Source organism: Pelodiscus sinensis, chromosome 3, assembly GCF_052426305.1.
Source record: "Pelodiscus sinensis isolate ZL-2025 chromosome 3, ASM5242630v1, whole genome shotgun sequence".
NCBI classification, from domain to species: Eukaryota; Metazoa; Chordata; order Testudines; family Trionychidae; genus Pelodiscus; species Pelodiscus sinensis.
Window position 1 is genome coordinate 45,614,926 of NC_143054.1, and position 21,433 is coordinate 45,636,358.

Genomic DNA, 21,433 nt, shown 5'->3' on the forward strand with positions numbered 1-21,433 from the left:
AAAACTTGCCAGATTGTTTAGAACAGAATCAATTTTTCCCATTAAGAATCAGATTAAGGCAGTGGTATCCTCCATCAGAAACCAGACTTGATAGAAATTTCCCTAAGACCTGTAAATTATTTTCTTTACATAAAATATACCAACTTGTGGTCTATCTCTATCAATTTTTATTAATGACTTCCTATGTTTAGTTTGACTTCAGTCATTTTTAGATTGACCATCCCACCCATTATTTAAGCTACAGTACATTGGATCATTCTGATTTCATACATGTATCAAGAGACTAACACTGTACCTCAATATAAACAGTTTCCACATTTTTTTCAATGTAGTCCAGACTTCAAGATAAAGAAGTGTACATTTGTTTTTTATTTTGCTCCTGCTAAATGAGGAAACATTGTACCACTGAAGTATGTGTTGTATCAACTCTAAACAGTATAACAAGCACAATACACACGCTGCTGACGCATGCTATATTCATTGTATAATAAAGTCCTTCTGTGTGATGGATTTTAGAAGCATTATGCTAGCTTTTTTGAGGAATGCCAGTGTTACATAAAGATGTTATAAAATCAATTACCGGTAGTTGTTATTTTTCTAATATTTGAAGTTTAAAAAGTCACTTTAAAATATTGATTTTGGCCAATTCTTCTACAAAAATGCTGTTTCAAATTATGCAGAATATTCTGGCAAAATTCACTGGAATTATAACACGAGCCTATAAATCTCTGCTGAGCTTCTCAGCACATGCTAGCAGAAGCACTCCTATTACTAATATGAGCCTCTCTTCCCATTTGTTAAGAAGAGGCGATAAGCAGTGTTGCAGACTGAAACCAAACGCAGCTGGAAATAAAGGACTAGTATTAAACACATTTTTTATTCCTGAAGGTTTAACTCGACATGAATTAACATTAACCTCAATATTTTCAGCACTAATTCAAAGAGCTTGAATTATTTAGGTTTGCAAATTCTAAAAAAACCAAAGGGAAGATTTTCATATAAAGATCACATGCACCGAGATGAAAATGTACAACATATCACTTCTCAATTAACATATCACTCCTCAAAAATGCTTCCTTTTTAAATGGAAAAAATAGTACTGCATCAAAATCAAGAGACACTCATTGCAATAGCTAACAAATTTTGTTATTATTCAAGAGTGGCTGAGTTATACACTTACCAAAAGGATATCTTTGAAATACCTGTACTGCAATATGCACACAGCCATACATATCACAAGATTTCAAGACTATGTATATTTGAAAGATACATTAATGTTTACCTTCACAGAGTTTCTGCTTTATTACTTCTCTTATTCTGGATATTGCAATATAATCTTCAACATAGAATACATAAGTTGATGAGGGCTTGTTGGCAATTGCTCTAAGTTCATCCTCCTCGATTTCTGAGCCAACACCAATAGCAAACAAAGTGATTTTATTTTTTCTTGCTTCTGCTGCCGCCTCTTTGACTTCATCTTGGGATTTGCCATCAGTGAGAACAACAGCTATTTTAGTTAAAAATCTTGAGGATTTAGCAAAAAGGTGGTCAATTGCAAACTGAATAGCTCTTCCTGTTCTTGTATTTCCACCTAAATATTGTATGTATTCCATTTCTCTGATTAAATTTTCACTGGAATCATGTGTTCCTAGTGGGATTTCAAGTACAGGGTAATCACTGTACTGGACTACTCCAACTTGAATAAACTTTGGCCCTATATCAAAATTACGTGTAATATTGACAAGCCACCTTTTGATAATTTCAAAGTTCTCTGGGCCAACACTATAGGAGCCATCTAGGATGAACACTAAATCTGCTGGTGCAGTTCTGCAACCTAAAAACAAAAACAAAAGCAATATTTTAATGGGAGTCTTCTCTACTGCAAGCAATCCTTTTTTCATTTATCAGTGATTGGTTATATAATAATCAGCTGGCCCAAATATTTTCTAAATTCTTCATTTATACTGCCGTATAAAAATCTCCTAAATTTTTCAGAAGACAAGTTATTTTCAGTCAGACCTGTAGACTCAGCCTTGCATCTGAAAAAAAATCAAGCTGTGCTCTGTTTTGTACATTATTACCAGCTATAACCAACAATAAAAACTCTGGAATCAGAACTTTAGCTGGCAATTGAATATGATGCTTGCTATAGAAAAGAATGCAGCTTTCTCTTTCATATCTATATTTCTCTGCAGTGATGTCAGCAGTTAAACACACACACACACACACACACACACACACACACAGTGCAGCTCACAGCAGCAAAGTCTTTTTCTTGAATCATTTTCTGATCACACCCTAATATAAAATTATCTGACGTTGTTAATATGCATCTCCAGTAAAAATTACAGAGCATTTAATTCTGTTGAATGACACTGGTGCCACATTATATTTTTAGGAAATGACATTGAATCATTTGAGCTCAATGACAGATGAGTGGGGCATGTGCTTGTGTGAATCATGTGACTTCTGAAGGAGTGGCAATACAAAGGACAATTTTGGAATAGGTAAGTCATGTGCATCTAGTAAAGAGTGGTCACTGTCTTGGAGCCTTGTTAAAAATGAACTTGCTCCTTAAGAATTTTCCTTAAAATAACAATTAGTGCTCTCTCTCTTTTTTTTTTAAAGAGATATTCTTTTCCTGTAGAAGAGGTAAAATATTATGGCTACAGAATCATGTTAGGAACCTTTCATCAGTGACAATTCACCATTGACATTTCATCCTAGTAAGTACTAAGTGTAGAACTACATAGAGATATCATAAATAGGAATGTTACATTGTGGGTAATTGACCAATCAAATAGCTGATGCATTTTCATCGGCTATTCGATAGGGCGTCTCCGCCTTTGATGTGTAGAAATAGACACAGGGCTGTAGCTATACTTTAAAGGCATGGAGCCCGGGGTCAGCTGAGGACTTTCTGCAGACCCTGGGCTCTGGGCAACGCTACTGCTTTGAAATGCTGTGGGAGTCTAGCATCAGGTTCCTCCCAGCGTTTCAAAGCAGCAGCGCTGCATGGAGCCTGGGATCAGTTGGGAAGTCCACAGCTGATCCCAGGCTCTATGGCACTGCCACTTTAAAACGAGGGACATGACGGACTAATCAACTAGTCGACTATCCAATAAGCAAATGCTTACTAGACAGTTGACAAGCTTTTCGGCTAGTCGCTCCCCACACCCCCTTTGCTGCCTCTATCAGAAAGAGGAAGAAGGAGATACTTCAAAGTAGCAGTGCCACATGGAGCCTGGGGCCAGACCCTGGGCTTCGGGCGGCACTGCCACTTTTAAATGCTGTGGGAGCCCGGCGTTAGGTTCCTCCCAGTGTTTCAAAGCTGCAGCACCGCATGGAGCCTGGGATCAGCTGAGGAGTCCCCAACTGATACCAGGCTCTTTGTGGTGCTGTCACTTTGAAATGCGCCACTGGCAGCCCATCATTAGTCTCCTCCTGTCATTTCAAAGTAGCAGTGCCGTGTGGAACCCGAGATCAGGTTGGGAGTCCCGGGCTCCAAATGGCAGTGCTGCTTTGAAACACCAGGAGGAGCCTGACACCAGGTTCCCGTGGCAGCATTTCAAAGTGGCAATGCCAGGTGGAACCTCAGGCTCCATGTGGCATTGCCGCTTTGAAGTACCCCATTCTCCCTCCCACTGCTTCTTTCTAATAGAGACAGCAAAGGGGGGGGGGGTGAGAGCGAGAAGTCGACAAGCTTGTTGACTAGTCCTTCACATCCCTAATCATAATCCAGTCCCTGAATATGCTGTACTTGTTTTCAGCTAGCCATGACTGGTCAAAAAAATTAAATATATTTCTCTTACTTGCTCTTATTTCACCATCTTCAGCCGAGATATAATCCTGAAGTAGCAGAATTAAAATTGTCTGAAAAAACTTCAAGTTCTGTGCCATGTATATTTGATTTCCAAAGTTTTTGGTCCTAAATTAAACTGTAAAAAAAGAAAAGATATTACAGTTCTATCAATCAAAAATTCAACTGAACAGTTATGCTTTGCCAGTTTTGCATAAAAAACAAGTCATGATCAAATCTAGCTCTCACTGCTTTGACATGTAGTCCTATTGACTATGTTCCATAATTTCAGCTATACTATCCATCTAACCAGTGTGAGAAAAATTTAACTGTAACGCTAGAATATCATTTCCTAGGTATTCTCTGGAGTCACTATCATTTTTCTATAGGGTATTATATAAAAGTAACAAGTGAATTGTGTCGAAAAGCCACAATTTTTAAATTGCTCCATGCAATGTAATTCACTTAGGAAGCACAGCTGCTTCCTAAGTGAATTACTCTTAAGGCGGAAAAGAATACCTAAGCCACACAGCACAATATGGGCCTTAACACGATTGTAGTCTCTGTCATCATACCTAGCCATTGGAATGTGAAAACTGATTCGCTTTTCCTGCCCAAAATAATATTGTTCTATGTGACATACAATATTTCATATGCTACTATGAACTCAGAGACAGAGGTCAGATTCTGATCTGAATGACTGTGGTATCAGGGGTGACAACCCTGATTTCAGTGGTGTTACTGAAATCAGAATCTTATCCCAAATGCGTTACACATAGCAGTGGCATAGCCAGAAGGGCCCACTTGGATGGGGCTCCAACTTCAGGTGGGTAGGCAAGAATGGGGAAGGAAGAAAAGTGGGATAGGTGGGTAAATCCCAACCCCTATGCCCAGCTGGGACTCCAGGGCAAAGCGGAGCAAGCCCAGGCGCCCTGTCCCCACTCCCTGGTGGGGGCACTAGGCAGGGTGGCAAGTGAGCCTCGATATGAAGTGAATGAGCCACGGTCCAATCAAGCACACCTGTGGCTACACTCCTGCAGCAGAGCTGGGCATTAAGGTATAAGATAACATGCATTAACGCATGGCATTATGGTCATCACTGAGGCTATGTCTAGACTACATCCCTCTTTGGAAAGAGGGATGTAAATTAGACTTATCAAAATTGCAAATGAAGCTGGGATTTGAATTTCCCATACTTTATGTGCATAATTGTGACAGCTTTTTTTTTGAAAAACATTATTTCAAAAGTGAAACCGCAGTCTAGATGCGGTTCTTTTGAAAAGACAAGCCTTTTCCAAAAGATTCTGAACTCCTCAAAAAATAAGGTTTAAAGGATCTTTCGAAAAAGACTTTTCTTTTCGAAAGAACTGCGTCTAGACTGTGGTTTCGCTTTCGAAATAGCATTTTTTTAAAAGTCACCATGATGTTATTATGCAAATGAAGCACAGGACATTCAAATCCCGGCTTCATTTGTAATTACAATATGTCTAATTTACATCCTTCTTTCGAAAGAGGGATGTAGTTTAGACGTACCCTATATCTACTGATATTTACAAATGCAACATGTCATGAAAAAAATCATATTGCCTTTTCTCCATTTCAGGTTTTACTCTAGATAATTTCTCCTGTCTGCTGTTTTCTCTTCCAATTTGCACCTATTTCCTTACGTGATAAATTTTATTTTAACCACATTATGTAACTATTCTCCTTGCTTAATTCCATGTCTATTGTATATTAGAATAGAATTCTAATGATAAAAATGAAATAGGACTCCTTTAGATATTATACTTTCCCATAAATTAATTCTAAACTAATTTCAGGGCACAAAGGGGACAATATCTTGAAAATACACAAAATGAAGATTTTAACCTTCTAGAAAAGACGAATATCTTTAAATGGTCATATTCTGTTCTTAGTTACAAAATGAAAACCTCTGGTCAGTGGGGAAAATGTACTGCTGAAACAAGCAAATATATTTGGTCAAGTGTGGCTGCACAATTGTAATGCAGACCAGAATCTGCTCCGCACCAAAACTGTGTGAGCATTTTTCATAAATCTGCAAGCTGTTTCTTCTGCTTAATACATTGTCAGCAACTCCTAGGTGTCATGACAATGGCAATATCCACTAAATTCCTTTGTCTGGATACAAAATATGGCCCTCTCTTGTCTAGTAGTTGGTCAAACAAGTTTTTTTAATCTCCTCAACAAGGAAACCAATAACTAAATGGGGGCTCAGTTTTCAAAGATGCTAAATGCCCTTCACTTCCATTGAACTTATAAGACCAGACTAATATAGACATTGTCCTCCATGCCCCATCCTTCTTCTATGTCACCCATGTTGGTCTTGACCACCCGCTTATTCATTTGTCCTATAAACATCTTTTTGCCATACACATGGAATACTCTTCCTGACCCTGCATGGTCACTTCCACATCTTCCTTCAAATTCCTCCTCAAAACCCTTGTCTTCAGTGATTCATATATGAAATGTGCCTACATATAATGCATACGTGCAAGAGACACTGGATGTAAATGCAATATACATAACAAAATAAAACTAGGGGGCTATACCCCCTGCTCGCTACACTCGTCAACCCCCCTCTCGCACACCCCACGCTCTCCTCCCGGTCACTGAGAACAGGGTAGGAGGGAGCAGGGAAGTGCAGCAGAGCAGCCTAGCACTGGGAAAGGAGTTGGGAGAGGGAGGGAGGGAGGAGGCAGGCGGGACGCAGTGTGACATGATGACATCACTTTGTCATCCTGCAGGAAAATATTTGTTTATATAACGAGAGAGATATCAATCTACTTTACTGAAATGTATAACACTTGTACATACAGGTCATTCTCCCTTATCCTTAATATGTTGCTGTCCTCTTTGACTGCAATTTTTTTCAGTGCAGAAAAAAGGTGCTTCTCTATGCACGGACAACATCTCCAACACTGATAATAATTAGAAACTGATTAGATGTTATGAAACATCTGAATACTACAGAACAGCCCACGCTGGATACAGGCATACAATATTTTGTTTTGACGCATGAAAATGTCATCATGGGCAGGTAAATGCAAACAAATAATCATTTCCTTAACTAGAAATAGGCAAAGAAGTACAATGAAAAGAATGTCAATAATGTGCCATAACGTACTAGGCATCCAGAAGAGAACCAGTAGAAAAATCATAGAATACTAGGACTGGAAGGGACCTCGAGAGGTTATCTAGTCCTGTCCCCATGCTCTCTCACAGCAGGACCAAATACTGTCTAGACCATCCCTGATAGACAAATCATTCTGTAACAATTTAATAGAATCCTAGAAATGGAAGGAACCTCTAGAGGTCACCAAGTCCAGTCCCCTGCATTCATGGCAAGACCATCTGCACTCATGTCCAAACCATCCCTCACAGGTGTTGGTTGTAAAAATCTCCAATGACGGGGATTCCACAACCTCCCTAAGCAATTTATTCCAGTGCTTAACAATCCCAAGAATTAGGACGTTTTTCTAAAATTACAGCAAGGGAGGTTTTAGGTTGGACATTAAGACCACTGCTTCCTGTCCTATCCTCAAAGGTTAAGGAGAATACTTTTTCTCCCTCCTTGTAACAAGCTTTCAGGTAGTTGATAGCTGTTATGTCCCCTCTCAGTATTCTCTTTTCCAGACTAAGCAAACCCAGTTCTTTCAATCTTCCCTCATTAGTTATATTTTCTAGACCTTTAATCATTTTTGTTGCTTTTCTCTAGATCTTCTCTAATGAGTTCACATCTTTCCTGAAATGTGACAACCAGAATTGGAGACAATACTCCATAGTAGAAGTTTCATCACCGCACAGTAGAGCAAAAGAATTACTTCTGTTATCTTGCTTACAGTACTACTATTAATACATCCCAGAATGTTTGCTTTCTTTTTTTCTTTTTGGCAACAGTGTCACACTGTTGACTCATATTTAGCTTGTGGTCTACTATGATCTACTCCTTCATAGGTAGTCATAACCCATTTTGTATGTGTGCAAGACCCCTTATTCCCACAAATACCAATATAACAGATACAAAGTTTGTGTTGCATTCATGGTGGGGAGGGGAGTTTTATTGAGATTTAGGGACAAGACAAAACTGGAAAGGTAAAAATTTCAGATTCAAATTTACTCTCAATAGATTCATGAGAGATATGTATTAAATGGAATATGTGCAACTTGATCAAGTTCTCAATTTTTCCATTATTTTTTGGTATTTTTCTTACTCTAGCATATGAGCCACAAGGAGTATATAGCTGTAGTTTGACTTCTAAGTCAGCTTTTTGCATTTTCTATTACTTACCAGGCATTCATCTCAGTCCAACTTTTTTTTTTTAATTTCCTCCATACACAATCTCTGGGAAATATGACTTCTGACCTCAGCTGAGGCTAAATACTAAGGGCTTAAAAACAAAGCACAAAAGAAATATCAGCTTCCAAAGATGGTTTTTAACTTATAAAAAAGCAAAAAAGCAGCAAGGTTAACCCTTGTAAGAAACCTATTTTATTATATGTCTTTCAATTTATTATGGTGTACTTAGGACACTAAGACAAGATGACAGTATCATATTCTTTTTCAAATAAGCCTACATTTCTGCAATATGTTATATTTATGTATTATTTGGATTGTGGTAAAATGTAGGTACTCCAATCAGGGAACAGGACATATTCCTCAATGTTCTGTAAAAATACAGAAAATCCATTCCCTGCAGGGTTTGTGCACTCTTCATTATGAACACAATTTACTTTCCCCTCTGTCTCTACTATTACTGACATAGTCCCAAAGAAATCCATAAATCAGAATGTTGAGGAACCAACTCAAGAACTTTTGGATCACTGGTTTTGTTTTTTTATTTACTATATTTACTTACAAAATGCAACTAGAACTTAAGAAATGAAAGACAGTATAGCTGTTATATATGAAGAAAAATCTGTATGCACTAATATAAAGTATCTGTTGTGCTTGCATTTGTTAGGTATGCTGGAACAGGAATTTTCTCTCTAAGGCTGTGTCTAGACTGCACCGCTTTTGTGGAAAAGGGATGCAGATTAGACACAGCGCAATTGCAAATGAAGCAGGGATTTAAATCTCCCCCGCTTCATTTGCATGAACATGGCTGCCGCTTTTTTCCGGCAAAAAGCGCCAATCTAGACGGGGATCTTTCGGAAAATAAAGCCTTTTCCGAAAGATCCCTTATTCCTCTTAAAATCAGGAATAAGGGATCTTTCAGAAAAGGCTTTATTTTCCGAAAGATCCCCATCTAGACTGGCGCTTTTTGCCGGCAAAGCCCCAAGCCGGAAAAAAGCGGCAGCTATGTTCATGCAAATGAAGCAGGGGAGATTTAAATCCCCGCTTCATTTGCAATTGCGCTGTGTCTAATCTGCTTCCCTTTTCCGCAAAAGGAGTGCAGTCTAGACACACCCTCTACGCAGCAAAGTTATTTCAGAATAATGGAAGTGATTCCGAAATAACTATGCAAGCGTCTACACAGCAAAACCACTATTTTGAAATAATTTCGAAATAGCCGACAGCTTATTCCGGCTTCTGTAAACCTCAGTCTACGAAGAATAACACCTATTCCAAAACAGATATTTCAGAATAGGGGCTGTGTAAACAGGAAATAGCTGCTATTTCAAAATAAGGGTTTCCTGCTGGCCGCTCTGTCCACATTCAGCAAAACTCTGGAGCCCTTAAAGCTGTAGTCTCTGCAGAAAGGGTTTGTGGCTCGCAGCGGGAATGACAGCCCTGAGCCACACTATAGCTACACCTGACTCGCTGTGCCCCCACAATGAGCCAGTCTGATGCTCCCACCCAATCCTCCACTGCTTCCAGGGATCCGTCAAACAGCTTCCAGGAGCCTAGCAAGGGCCAGAAAAGATGTGCGCCTTCTTGGTCAGGAGTGGAGATCCTGGACCTTATTGAGGTTTGTGGGGGGACGAGACCAACTTCCAGGATCTCCGCACCAGACGCAGGAATGCGGACATCTATAGCCGGATGGCCGACAATCTGGCCCCAAAAGATCACATCTGCATCCAAGAACAGGTGCGGATGAAGGTTAAAGGAGGACAACTCCTGCTCCAGGGCAGAGCCCCAAAACTGCCCTTTTTTTAAGGAGCTGGACCACATCCTGGGGGCTGCGGGAGGAGGGAAGAGAGATGAGGAGGAGGACCACCCAGACAAGGCCAGCCTCACCACCCAGCTGACCCAGGAGCCTGAAAGCCTCCCTGTGAATGTGTCCCAGGCATTGTCCGAGGCCAGGGAAGGTACACTATATGAGTGCCATCACTTTCCCTTCATACAGGGGGTGGATGGAATAGCCGGGGGAAGCCAGTTGCTCCACACTTGGCCCTTGCTGGATGCGGATTGCACAAGAGGCTGCCACAGAAGACCCTTGTGCTATTGGCCACAGGGTGTCTGGAGAGTCCTGCCATGCTCTTGACCCTTGTGTGGGACATTCTCCTTCCACAAGCCACCTCTAGAAGGAGGCAGGGATATCCACACACACACACACACACACACACACACACACACACACACTCAGCAATCCCGCACACAGAACACAGGCATACCCACAGTCTCGGGGCAGCACCCACTCCCGGGGACATGTGGGCCCTCTAGCCAGAGCGCACATGGCCTTGCTCCGAGCACATTGCCTGCAACCTAGACGGGAACTGTCGCCCTCGGCTCACAGATAGGGGCTAGGCTTCAGGCACTGTCCCCCCTGGGATGACTGACTATCTCTCTTTATTGTCTACAGTTGGACCAGCTGTGAGAGGGGGGCGGGGTCAACCCCACCCGGAATAGCCTCCCGGACCCGAGGCATCCGCAGGAGGAATTCCAGTGGCAGCACCTGGCAGCACTCCTTGCCCTGGAGCACACCATCCATGACTGGGTCCAGGAGGACCAGCAGCTGTATCGGGAGAGCTGGCGGAAGCTGCTTGCGCAGGGCTGCTCCAGGTGTGCGGATGTCCACTCCCTTGTGCTGAGCATGATGCCTCCTCCTGCTCCAGCTTCTGCTCCCGCTCCTGCTGAAGCTCCTCCTCCCACTCCTTCTCCTCCTCAAAACCCTACCCACCCACCCCTCCATGGATGCCAAGGCCCCCACACCTGTGCTGGTGGGATCCACAGAGCCTGGCACCACCCCCAGCCCCAACCCTGAGTATCTCCTCATTCCCCCTCCCCCTTCCAGCTCCTTCCACCCAGGTTCACACCACCCACCTTCTTCTACCTTTTCTCCTCCCCTCTCCCAGGTTCTTTCCCCAGTTTCTTTAACCCCACATAGAGAATACAGAGTTTTTAGTTTTCAAAAAAAAATGTCCTTTATTTTTTCAGCAGGAAAGGGGGGAAGGGAGGGGTAAGTGGGGGGATGGCAGTGAGGAGTGAAGCAGAAGCCCTCAGTGGGGCAGACCAGGAGAGTGTGTCACTGGTCCCCCGGGGAGAAGCTCTCCCTGAGGGCCTCCCAGATGCACACGGCCCCCTGATTGACGGCAGCTGTGCACAGCTGCTCGTAGTCCCTGCCTACGTGGTCAACCTTTGCCCCCCCCACCCTGGGAGGAATGCCTCCCTCTTCCTTTCACACACGTTGTGCATAACACAACACGCAGCCAATACGTATGGGATGTTGTGCGCCCTGAGGTCCAGACAGGGGAGGCGGCATCTAAACTGCACCTTCAAATGGTCAAAGGCACCTTCCATGACCATGCAGGCCCTGCTTAGCCTGGCGTTAAGTCCTTCTCTGGAGGAGTTGAGGTGGTCGTTGTAGGGCATCCCCCACCAGGCAGATGGGCATGTCCCCAACCCTGATGTTGCGGTCGGGAAAGAAAGTTCCAGCATGAAGCTTATTATTTGGCTAATCATGGAGGATAAATATATTGCAGAGAAGGGATATGGCTTCTCTGCATCAGTCTTTCCTACTAAATTTAAATCACTGTTAGCCAGCTGAAGCATAAGGAGAGGAGATAAGAACATAAGAACATAAGAACGGCCGTACTGGGTCAGACCAAAGGTCTATCTAGCCCAGTATCCTGTCTACCGACAGTGGCCAGCACCGGGTGCCCCAGAGAGGGTTGACCGAAGACAATGATCAAGTGATTTGTCTCCTGCCATCCCTCTCCAGCCTCTGACAAACAAAGGCCAAGGACACCATTTTATCCCCTGGCTAATAGCCTTTTATGGACCTAACCTCCATGAAATTATCTAGCTTCTCTTTAAACTCTGTTATAGTCCTAGACTTCACAGCCTCCTCTGGCAAGGAGTTCCACAGGTTGACTACACGCTGTGTGAAGCAGAACTTTCTTTTATTAGTTTTAAACCTGCTACCCATTAAATGTTGGACTACACTGTTAATTATAACATTGGAAAAAGTCATAATAACCATATAGCATTCAACCAGGGGTTCTGTAGATGGAGAATGAAATAGATATAATATTTTTATTTCTTTAGAATTTCCATGTCTACAACTTGAAATCAGCAATTCATAACATGTCAGTAAAAAATTAACACAGTCCACCTGTAAATTACTCAGAATGTAATAACACATTCAGTAAGCATCTTAAAACAACAAATGGTCTGGTAGCACTTTACAGACTAACAAAACATGTAGATGGTATCATGAGCCCACTTCTGCCCATGAAAGCTCATGATACCATCTGCATGTTTTGTTAGTCTATAAAGTGCTACCAGACCATTTGTTTTTGTTTCTTCTGTAACAGACTAACTCAGCTACCCCCTGAAGCATCTTAAAACAGTCCACTTCCCACAAAAAAGATGATTTTGGAGAAAACTTATTTCAAACCACCAAAGAGGAGGAACAAATGAAAAAGTAGAGAATCAAATATACAGTATTCATATAAAAGCCCTAACCTGTTTAAACTGAAAGAACTTCCACTCAAATGTCTCCACTCAGCACAACTGCAACAGTATGTTGCAGAGAGAAAAAGAACTGGATATAAAATGCTAATAGGAAACTACATAAGTGAACAATTACATTATACACTAGGCTTCAGCTTTCAAATAGCCTTACAGTGTAGTTTAATGAACAGCATTTATAGTAAAAATTCCTATCCTTTATGACAGTCACCCCTCCAATCAATAAAAAACTGTTCGCTCTCCCCCACATACACACATGCCCCTCAGGAACTACAGTCTGGGACAGAGCCAGAGCCATGGTCAGGAAGGAGGAACAGGAGCGGAGGAGCAGGCCAGACCCAGAGCTGTGGCTGGATTCGTGGCTGGGGCCACAGCTGAGAGCAAAGATGCTGTGGGAGCCAAGAATGGGTCTGCGGTGAGCACAAGCTGGGACTGGGGCTGGGTTAGAACATGGCTGGGTGGTGCTCCCTCCCCACCCCCAGTGCGAGCTTTGGCCCTGCCACTCTTCCTCCCTTTCCCGAACATTTGGGATCACAGTTTTATGAAATGTCACTAGATGGGATTGTGGTAATTACAGGTAAATGAGCCTTACTGTAATACTATGTAAAATACCTTTAAACATTTCTGAATACCTAGATAAACACAAAACAAAACAGGAGAAGAGCTTCTGCAAGTTAATATCATGCTTCTCCAACATAAGAAAGTTCTTTAAGGGAGTGAACAAAATAGTGAGTAAAGGAAGGCTATTTTTAAATCAGATTTTCCAGTAACAAAAAGGCTTTAATAGTAGATCCAAATGTATTCTGACTTGGTGAATAAAATTATATTCTCACAACAAAGCTATTTCTCCAAATACAATTTTTAAAGTGTTCCTCTGTATTTCATTTGCAACACTCAAAAAGAACATCTGGTTCCTGTAAGATAGAAGAAATCAGGGGACTTAAAAATTTCATTTATAAGTCTAAAGCCAAATAGCTGTTCAATACTCCAAACTGAATTTGTTAACAGAAACCAAAATTCACAAGGAAATTATCCAACCCTTAAGAGGCTTCCCCAGCAGGCAGATCCCAGGAATTACACAGCCTCTACATTTATATTAAATGTGAAGAAAATGATAATATAGAATTGAGTTTTTAGTGGCCATGATAGGTGCCAAACCAACAGCATTATGTACCAAAGTTCTCTTTATTATCTACATAAAAGACAACAGAGCTGAAAGTTTCCTGAAAAGACCTGCCAACATGCTTCATTAATGTAATTATTCCACTGGGCAGTTCACCACCATCCACTGCAGTTTGGGAAATTTTAGCAAGGCACCTGGTGGGGCAGAAACAAGTTGTGCCACAGTGCTTGGAGAAAGGGGTCAAGTTCCCATCATGAAGCTTCTTCCATTCCACAATAATTTCCATAATCCATAGTTTTCCTGCCTTTAAAAAAAAAATCCCACAAAGCTGCATAGCACTTTTCATTCTCCATCATCTCTGACAGAGGCATGAAGCCTGCACAGGTCTGCCTTGCTCTCATGATCACTGCAGTCACAGTACGAACAATACTCTCACAGTTGCAGAGCTGCAACAAGAATTGCACCAATAAGGGGCCATGATGATTTCATGGAGGACTGATTGCTGTGGGACATAGTTAAGACCAGTTCAAGGTTGTTGGTAACATCCACTGAGCAGCTTCAGACAGTAAAGCCTCTCTTCTGAGCCTGAGAAATGAACACTGACTGGTGGGATCACATTTTTCCGGCTTGGGATGACAAGCAGCGCAGAACTTTCAGATGCAAAAGACCACATTCCTGAATCTCTGTGCCAAGCTCGCCCCAGTCATCCTGCGTACAGACACAAGAATGAGACCTGCACGAACAGTGGAGAAGTGAGTGGTGATCACACCGTGAAGTCTGCAATGCTGGATTCCCACCAGTTGGTGGGAAATCATTTTGGAGTTGAGAAATCCACAGTCATGCCACTGTCATGGAAGACTGCAGGGCCATTGATTCTCTCCTGATGCTCAAGATGCAGAATCTCAGTGTGCATGACACAGTGAATGGTTTTGCTGCAATAGGGTTCCCAAACTGTGACACACGTATCCCTATTTTGGAACCAGCCCATCTTACAAAATAAAACATCCAGAGAAAGAAAACCACTGTTCTATGGTTATGCAAGCACAGGTGGATCACTGGGGATGTTTCACTGACATCAAAGTAGACTGGTCAAGGAATATGCATGGCAGCTGCATATATGTTCAGAAAGGTGCATGCAGGGACTGGCAGATTACCACTGGTGATGTTGAAATATTAACAGAGCAGATATAGACAGACAGTTGAATATGCTTTTGGTGGACTGAAAGGACACTGGTGGTATTTGCTTACAAGATTGGATCTTGGTGAGAAAAATATCCCAAAATACCTGCCCTCTGGTTTTACTTATCTGTGAGGCAAAGGGGTGAACAGTGTCCTAACATGGAAGAAGAAACTTTCGGGAGAGGATTGTAGGTACCGCTATGAAATTTTATTGAGGTATCCAGTATTTCAAGAGAGATTCCCGTCACATAAATAAACTGATACACATGACCCCCACCACCTAACCTTACATGGGAGTGAAGAACAGATAGCAGTGCAACAAACAGGTAAGATGTAGAGTTCTCTCTCGAAGATGAAAGACAATGAAAAGTCAGCACTTGTGTCCTGCTATGTTGGGTACACTCTCTACAAGTAAACATTGTAATGGAAAATGCATTGCCAAACTTACCCAGGTTTCCCTTCCCTGGAATGAGCTACACCAAGATCAGCTGCTCAGAGTAGCTAGCCTGTAGTGAAATCTTTAAATGTCCTGACTCAAGGCATAGATCATGGGTTCCCAAACTGGGGGACGTGCCCCCCTGGGGGGCGTGAAGAAATTCCTGGGGGGATGTGAGGCGACCCAATCTCCCCCCCTCCAAGTTTCGATGCTATTTTTGTTTCTCATCCCCCATCAGTTCCTTTTTTTTCCTGCTCAACAAGTTTTGCTGCTATTTGCGGGGGAGGGACAGCCATAGGGTTTCTCAAAAAGCAAAACGGGGGCGTGTTGCCGAAAAGTTTTGGAAACAACGGGCATAGATGGACAACCTGGTTACATCCACCTCTTCCTCACAGTTCCGAAGGCTCCTCAGTAGTGTTCTCTGAGGTACTGGTGTGGTCTCCACTAACTATGGCATGCAGTTCATTGTAAATGCAGATCTTCAATGCAGCACCACATCAACTTTTGGCTTCTCTGGCATGCCTGTCATAATTCCTGTGCTTTCATTTGACACTGTTGCTGATCTCATCATTCCCCTTCACTTGCCTCCCCTGTGCAATTTGCTGACAGATGTACATGTTTCTACAATTGCTCCATAGCTATGTCTGCACTACCTCTTCTCCTCACAGGCCCAGAAGAGCCAATATTTCCTGTCTACTCCAGGCATAGTGCATACATGGGATGGTCAGTTGGATACATAGATGGTCAGGTATGCATGTCAAGCTGGGTAATCAGGACTAGCTATTTAAAAAATATACAGAGTTATTAAAGAGGATTGGGGTGGAGGTTCTTACCTATGATTCCTGGGCAGGTACGTTCACAATTATTACTGAAGCAGTCAGCATGGGTCATTGTGGGACAGCTGCTGGAGAACTGTTAGGGTCAACCCAGGTCACACAGTTTCTCCATTTGCATTGCACCAACTATAGTTCATCAACTCAATATCAGAGAGGGAATGTCATATCAAGGGGCCTTTTCATTGGCAGGGAATAAATCTGATTACAGACACACGTTTCAAATGTGTTGAAAAAAAGTGTCTTATGTTGATCTAATTTTGTAGTTTAGACCAGGAGAAGCCACTATAACCACTGCATTCCAGACTTCTCCACTGAGATTATTAAAATTGTTTAAATCAGCAATTACTAGTAGTATTCACTGCATCTTAATGCCTGGAACTTTTTTAAAAGTGTGTGTCTATTGTGCTATCCCTTACTATGTGCACAATCACTTCTATGTCCAGCAAGCTCTGTTGACCAGGAGGAAGAGCCAATCTTGCCCTCACCATCTTTATACTTCTTCCCATACCCTTTGAAATTCATTGTGTTCCCAGGGATAGTAGGAGAGCAGAATCCTTGCTTTTAGGGCTGCAGCTATGCCCAGTCACCACACTGGGATGCAAAGGAGCCTCTCACTCCTTCCTGTTGTCATGGATTCGAGCAGTGGCCAGGCCCACTCTAATCATACTAGTGGAAGAGAACTGTGTAAAAAGTAAAGAGATTCATCTAAACATATTTAGCTTCATTTTCCCCTCACAAGTTCATTATCTGTGAGAAGTAAATGGTCTTCTCAGGTGTATTTTTTGTTAATAAAAATAAATTGCCAGATTTGGGTACCAATTCTCAGTTATACTAATGCCATTTTTCCCCCACTCAGAGTGCCAGGGAGTCACAAAGTCAGTGAAAATTATTCCTTAGGCTTATATGTTCCTTAAGGACCTCCACATCAATGTTTAGTTGGTTGATTTTTTGGAGGGAGGGTATATTTTAGGGTTTTTGCCTGAACATCTGTTCCTGAAGTCAGAATTTTAGAAGATTTTGATGCATGTGTTTCAGTGACCATTTATAGTCTCCCTTAAGACAAAGCCAGAAAACACTCACTAAAGACTCATACTGATTTTGGGGAATGAAATTCTTGCTGCTTTTATTGTGAAGAGAATCTAGAAAACCAACTTCTATTTACTAATAAGAATGATTGCTATAGGGTAAAACACAATTGTCAAGGTTTGAGAAGCACTGATATTTGTCATGGGAGCAATTTTCTGTTGAGAAGGCAAGATGTGGTTTGGTTTATTTTATTTTGCTCCTCCCACACACAAACACATCTAATCCTCTTCAGTACCCATTACCATCTACTGGTCTCCCCAAAAGTATCCTTCATGAAATAAGAATCTATATAAAATAGAATTCCCATCAGTTTGTTCTAGGCTAAAGGTGACTGTGGGTGCAACAGAGGTGGCTGAGAGGCCTGTGTAGGTGTAGGTGACTCTTGGTATTTGGAACAGCTGAAGGATGATGGAGTAATTAGGGATGTAAGCCTTTAACCATTCAGCTGGTTAACTGATAAGCTGATTGTTATTGGTTACTATTCATAGTTAAACCCTGCATGGGGCTAGGAGTTCCAGCAGCCCCCAGAGCAGTTAACCATATAACCAATACAATTTTTATTATGTGGTTAATATTTTTATTCATTTTTTACATCCCTAGGAGTAATCCAAGCCAGCTGGGAGCTTGGCACAGTGGTAGGATGATTGGGTGTCTGGAGGTGCAGGAGTAGGTAGTTAGGGTAACTGAAGGGTTGTAATGGAGGGGATTCTAATGCAGCTGAGAGGGGCCAATTAGATTCAGCAATGAGCCTGCCACTTAATGCTACCTTTTTACACAGCTGTTCCTTACTAGCTCAATCCAGCATGGAAGCACTAAGGCACTAAACAGAGATGCTGCTCCTAGCTACTGGCCATGGAGATACCACAGCGGTTACCAGTGACCTGGAGGAACCACTAACTGCAAACATGTTCTGCATGTTCACAGCCTATCTGGATATGTGAAAATACACTTGCAATGTAGGCCGACAACTGGGTGCTACAGACATGTCACAAGTGAAACACTTGGCACCCCTGTGAAAGTTTCCCTTCTATGCAATAAAACCCAGCTAACAAGAACAATGAGAGGAAATTATTAAGATTAAGAAAAAGCCAAAGCAAACTCCACAATGAGAAAAGTGCCATAGACGATGTGAAATTCCATGAAGTCTATTTTGCTATTGATTTTATGCAGAAGGTGTTTAGGTAAAATGGATTCCATTAGAAGACAAAATAGGCAATTAAGTTTCTCACACACACATTAAGATTAGGGTGTATTTCCCCCCTCCACCATCCCGCCAAAAAACATCTTCCTGAGGCTATTCCTGTGTCTGGTTGTGCAAGAAGGTGGAATGTATTCAATGTTGGGCTGTGTAGTGTGTGCAGTAACTGATTTGCACTCCTCCCTAAGTGATTTGCACTGTTAAGAACAGACCTGCAGCGAACAATCTGATGGCAGCAGAACCTGTGAACCGAGTGAATATGTAGTTACCCCAACTCCATGGGATGGTCACACAAAGTGGTAGCTCTTCACTACACTGGATTGAAATTTTTAGGTTTATAATGAGCATGCACCACTCACAACTTTGGAAGAGATAAAAATAAAATAAAGGTATATATAATAAAATCATATTAAGGATGATTTCAGTCATTTGTGCTTTAGCCATGATCTATTTAGAAGTATTCTTTTCAACCTCACTGAACAGTTAAGGGCTGGCTGAAAGATCAAAAACAACATTCAACTTTTGGTCAAGACTTACTACAGAAATTTTCATCCCGAAATGGCAATTTGCAGATAGTTAAGAATATATAGAGAGTTACTTATATTTTTAGAAAAGTGACTGTAGATTTCACTGCTCCCAAAGTATTATACATATATGTTATATGTATGAAAACTAATGCTGTCTGATGAATTTTGGATCTGGATCAATAGAACAGCCACAAAATATTTTTTAAAAAATAAGTAATAATAAGTCAAAAAAGACGACTTACTGCCAACAGGCTTGTAATCACTAAGAATAAGTTATGTAAAGATGGGTCTGAAAATAGCAAATGTACTCCAAAAGAGATTGGTTTTCAATGAAGAAACCATACAACTGGTTCATCCAATGTCATACATCAAAGAAAAACCTAAGCAGTCAAAATAAATTAACATGATTAAAAAACTCTGAAATTGAAAATAATTATTTGGAAAGGATGGATTGACAGATTATTTTTTATATGATTCAGCAAAGGCCCGCAAACCCACAGACTCCTCTAGTCTACAACAGAGGAAGTTCGTGTTCAGGTTCCAACATTTGAAGAGTCACAGAATGCTTGCATTTTCAAATCCAGTTTATTCTGGCATCTGATGCAGTTTGTTGGATTTGTCCCCACTTCATGATGATATTGTGCCAGGTGACACTGGCAATTGATTATTAAAGGCTGAAGGGGAGGCGGCCTTACCACAGCATTTGAGATCCTGGACTGATATGCATGAATTCTTGGGTAAACAATATACAGTATAGGACAGGCAAGTTATGTAACCTGCCACCATTGCCAGTTTAAGATTCTGGCTGCAACAAGCAAATTTGAGGTTTCCCTGGAAACTAGGATTTCAGCCAGTGTATGAAAAGCCCATGTTGTTATTTCTCCCTTTATCAAGGACTTTGATATTTCACAAGTGTTTTCCCTTCATGGACTGATCCAAGGAAAACAAAACAGCTTAATCAATAGGCCAAAATCTGACACACAGCACAGATCCAAGTTAACTAATGGTCCCTAACATGATTCCAAGAAACAAATGTTAAGAGTGACTCCATCTACTCAAACCTAAAAAGTTCGATGTTAAATATAAAGTGGAACGGACTGAATAGCTCAGCACAAAATGTACTAATTGTTTATTGTGGTGGTGATGATGCTTAAACTGTTTACTTGCCTACAAGCAAAAATACAAAAAAAAGGTATTCATCCCAGCCAAATGAATGAATGGGATTTTGCAGTGTTGGTTTGAACTACAGGGTACTGCAAAACCTAAGTTTTTATTTCTGTCTCTTTATTGAAAAAAAACAGTGATCAACTGAGGGCTTTTGATTGCTAAAGGAGTGGAAATGATGGCAAAGAATTTAGGAACTTCACAGAATATTAGGATTAAGAGAGACCTCGGGAGACCATCTAATCTAACCTCCTGTTTAAAGCAGGGCCAACCCTAACAAATCAGTCCCTAGTGAAATCAATGAAAAGACCCCCACTCTTCTGGATTGCATTAAGCCCTTATTTCTTACACGTTTCTTTCTGGGGGGGAGAGTTGAGAGGAGAAGTAGACAGGGGAGTTAAAAACAAGGAAATGAGCACATTCATACTCACAGGAGAAAACATGTTTAGAGCAAGAACAGTGCATTCATTGTTTTAAATACATCCAAAATGTGGTGTTTTGAGATACTTTGGCAGTTTCTGTTTCAGTACAATCCAAGACGGAGATGACTCCCATCCCCTACAGCAGGGGTGGGCAATAATTTTTGATGAGGAGGCCACTTCAAGAATTTGGTAGGTGATCAAGGGCCATACTCTTCCATGATATTAATGTACAAGGTGTGGGCTCTGGGAGGGAGTTCGGGTACAGAACAGAGCTCAGGATAAAGGAGCAGGAGGTGGTGTGGGGTCTGGGAGAAGGAGGGGGTTGTGACATGGGGCAATAGAGGGGGTGCAAGGTCCAGGAGGGGATATGGGTGCAGAAGAGGATTCCAACCTGGAGGTGTAAGATAGGGGTGCAGGGATTTGGCTAGGGACCTGAGATAGGGGATTGGAGTGTAGGGTCTGGGATATGTGCAGGAATGGATTCTGACCTGGAAGAGGGTGGAGGATCTGGGATGGGGCAGGAGACTGGGGTGCAGAGAAAAGTAGAAAGCTTCTGTCTGTCTCCTGATTGTACCACACAAAATGGTAGCAGATTTTTTCTTCTTTTCAGTTGGTTTTACTTTTAATAACTAAGCAAATTTTTGTAAAGGGAGAGGGGAAATGCATAAGGTGCAGGTGTTGAAGCTTTACATTTTCAGAGTCCCCCAAAGTGTTCTTGCTAGCATTCTTATATGGCCCCCATTACTGTAGCTTCTGAACAACTCTCAGTCTTTAGTAAGTTTCTCTTC

The 21,433-nt window shown here is 41.7% G+C and overlaps 1 protein-coding gene across 1 annotated transcript in view; it reads right to left on the reverse strand.

Moving 5' to 3' along the window:
* The window catches only part of COL21A1 (collagen type XXI alpha 1 chain), a 188,020-nt gene that overhangs the window by 133,292 nt on the left and 33,295 nt on the right, over nt 1–21,433 (reverse strand). The window contains exons 2-3 of the mRNA XM_075923637.2: nt 3,813–3,938; nt 1,283–1,834 (exon numbers count right to left, since the gene is read on the reverse strand). Coding sequence (XP_075779752.2) covers nt 1,283–1,834; nt 3,813–3,900 — 640 coding nt within the window. The 5' untranslated portion in view covers nt 3,901–3,938. The remainder of the gene's footprint in view (nt 1–1,282; nt 1,835–3,812; nt 3,939–21,433) is intronic.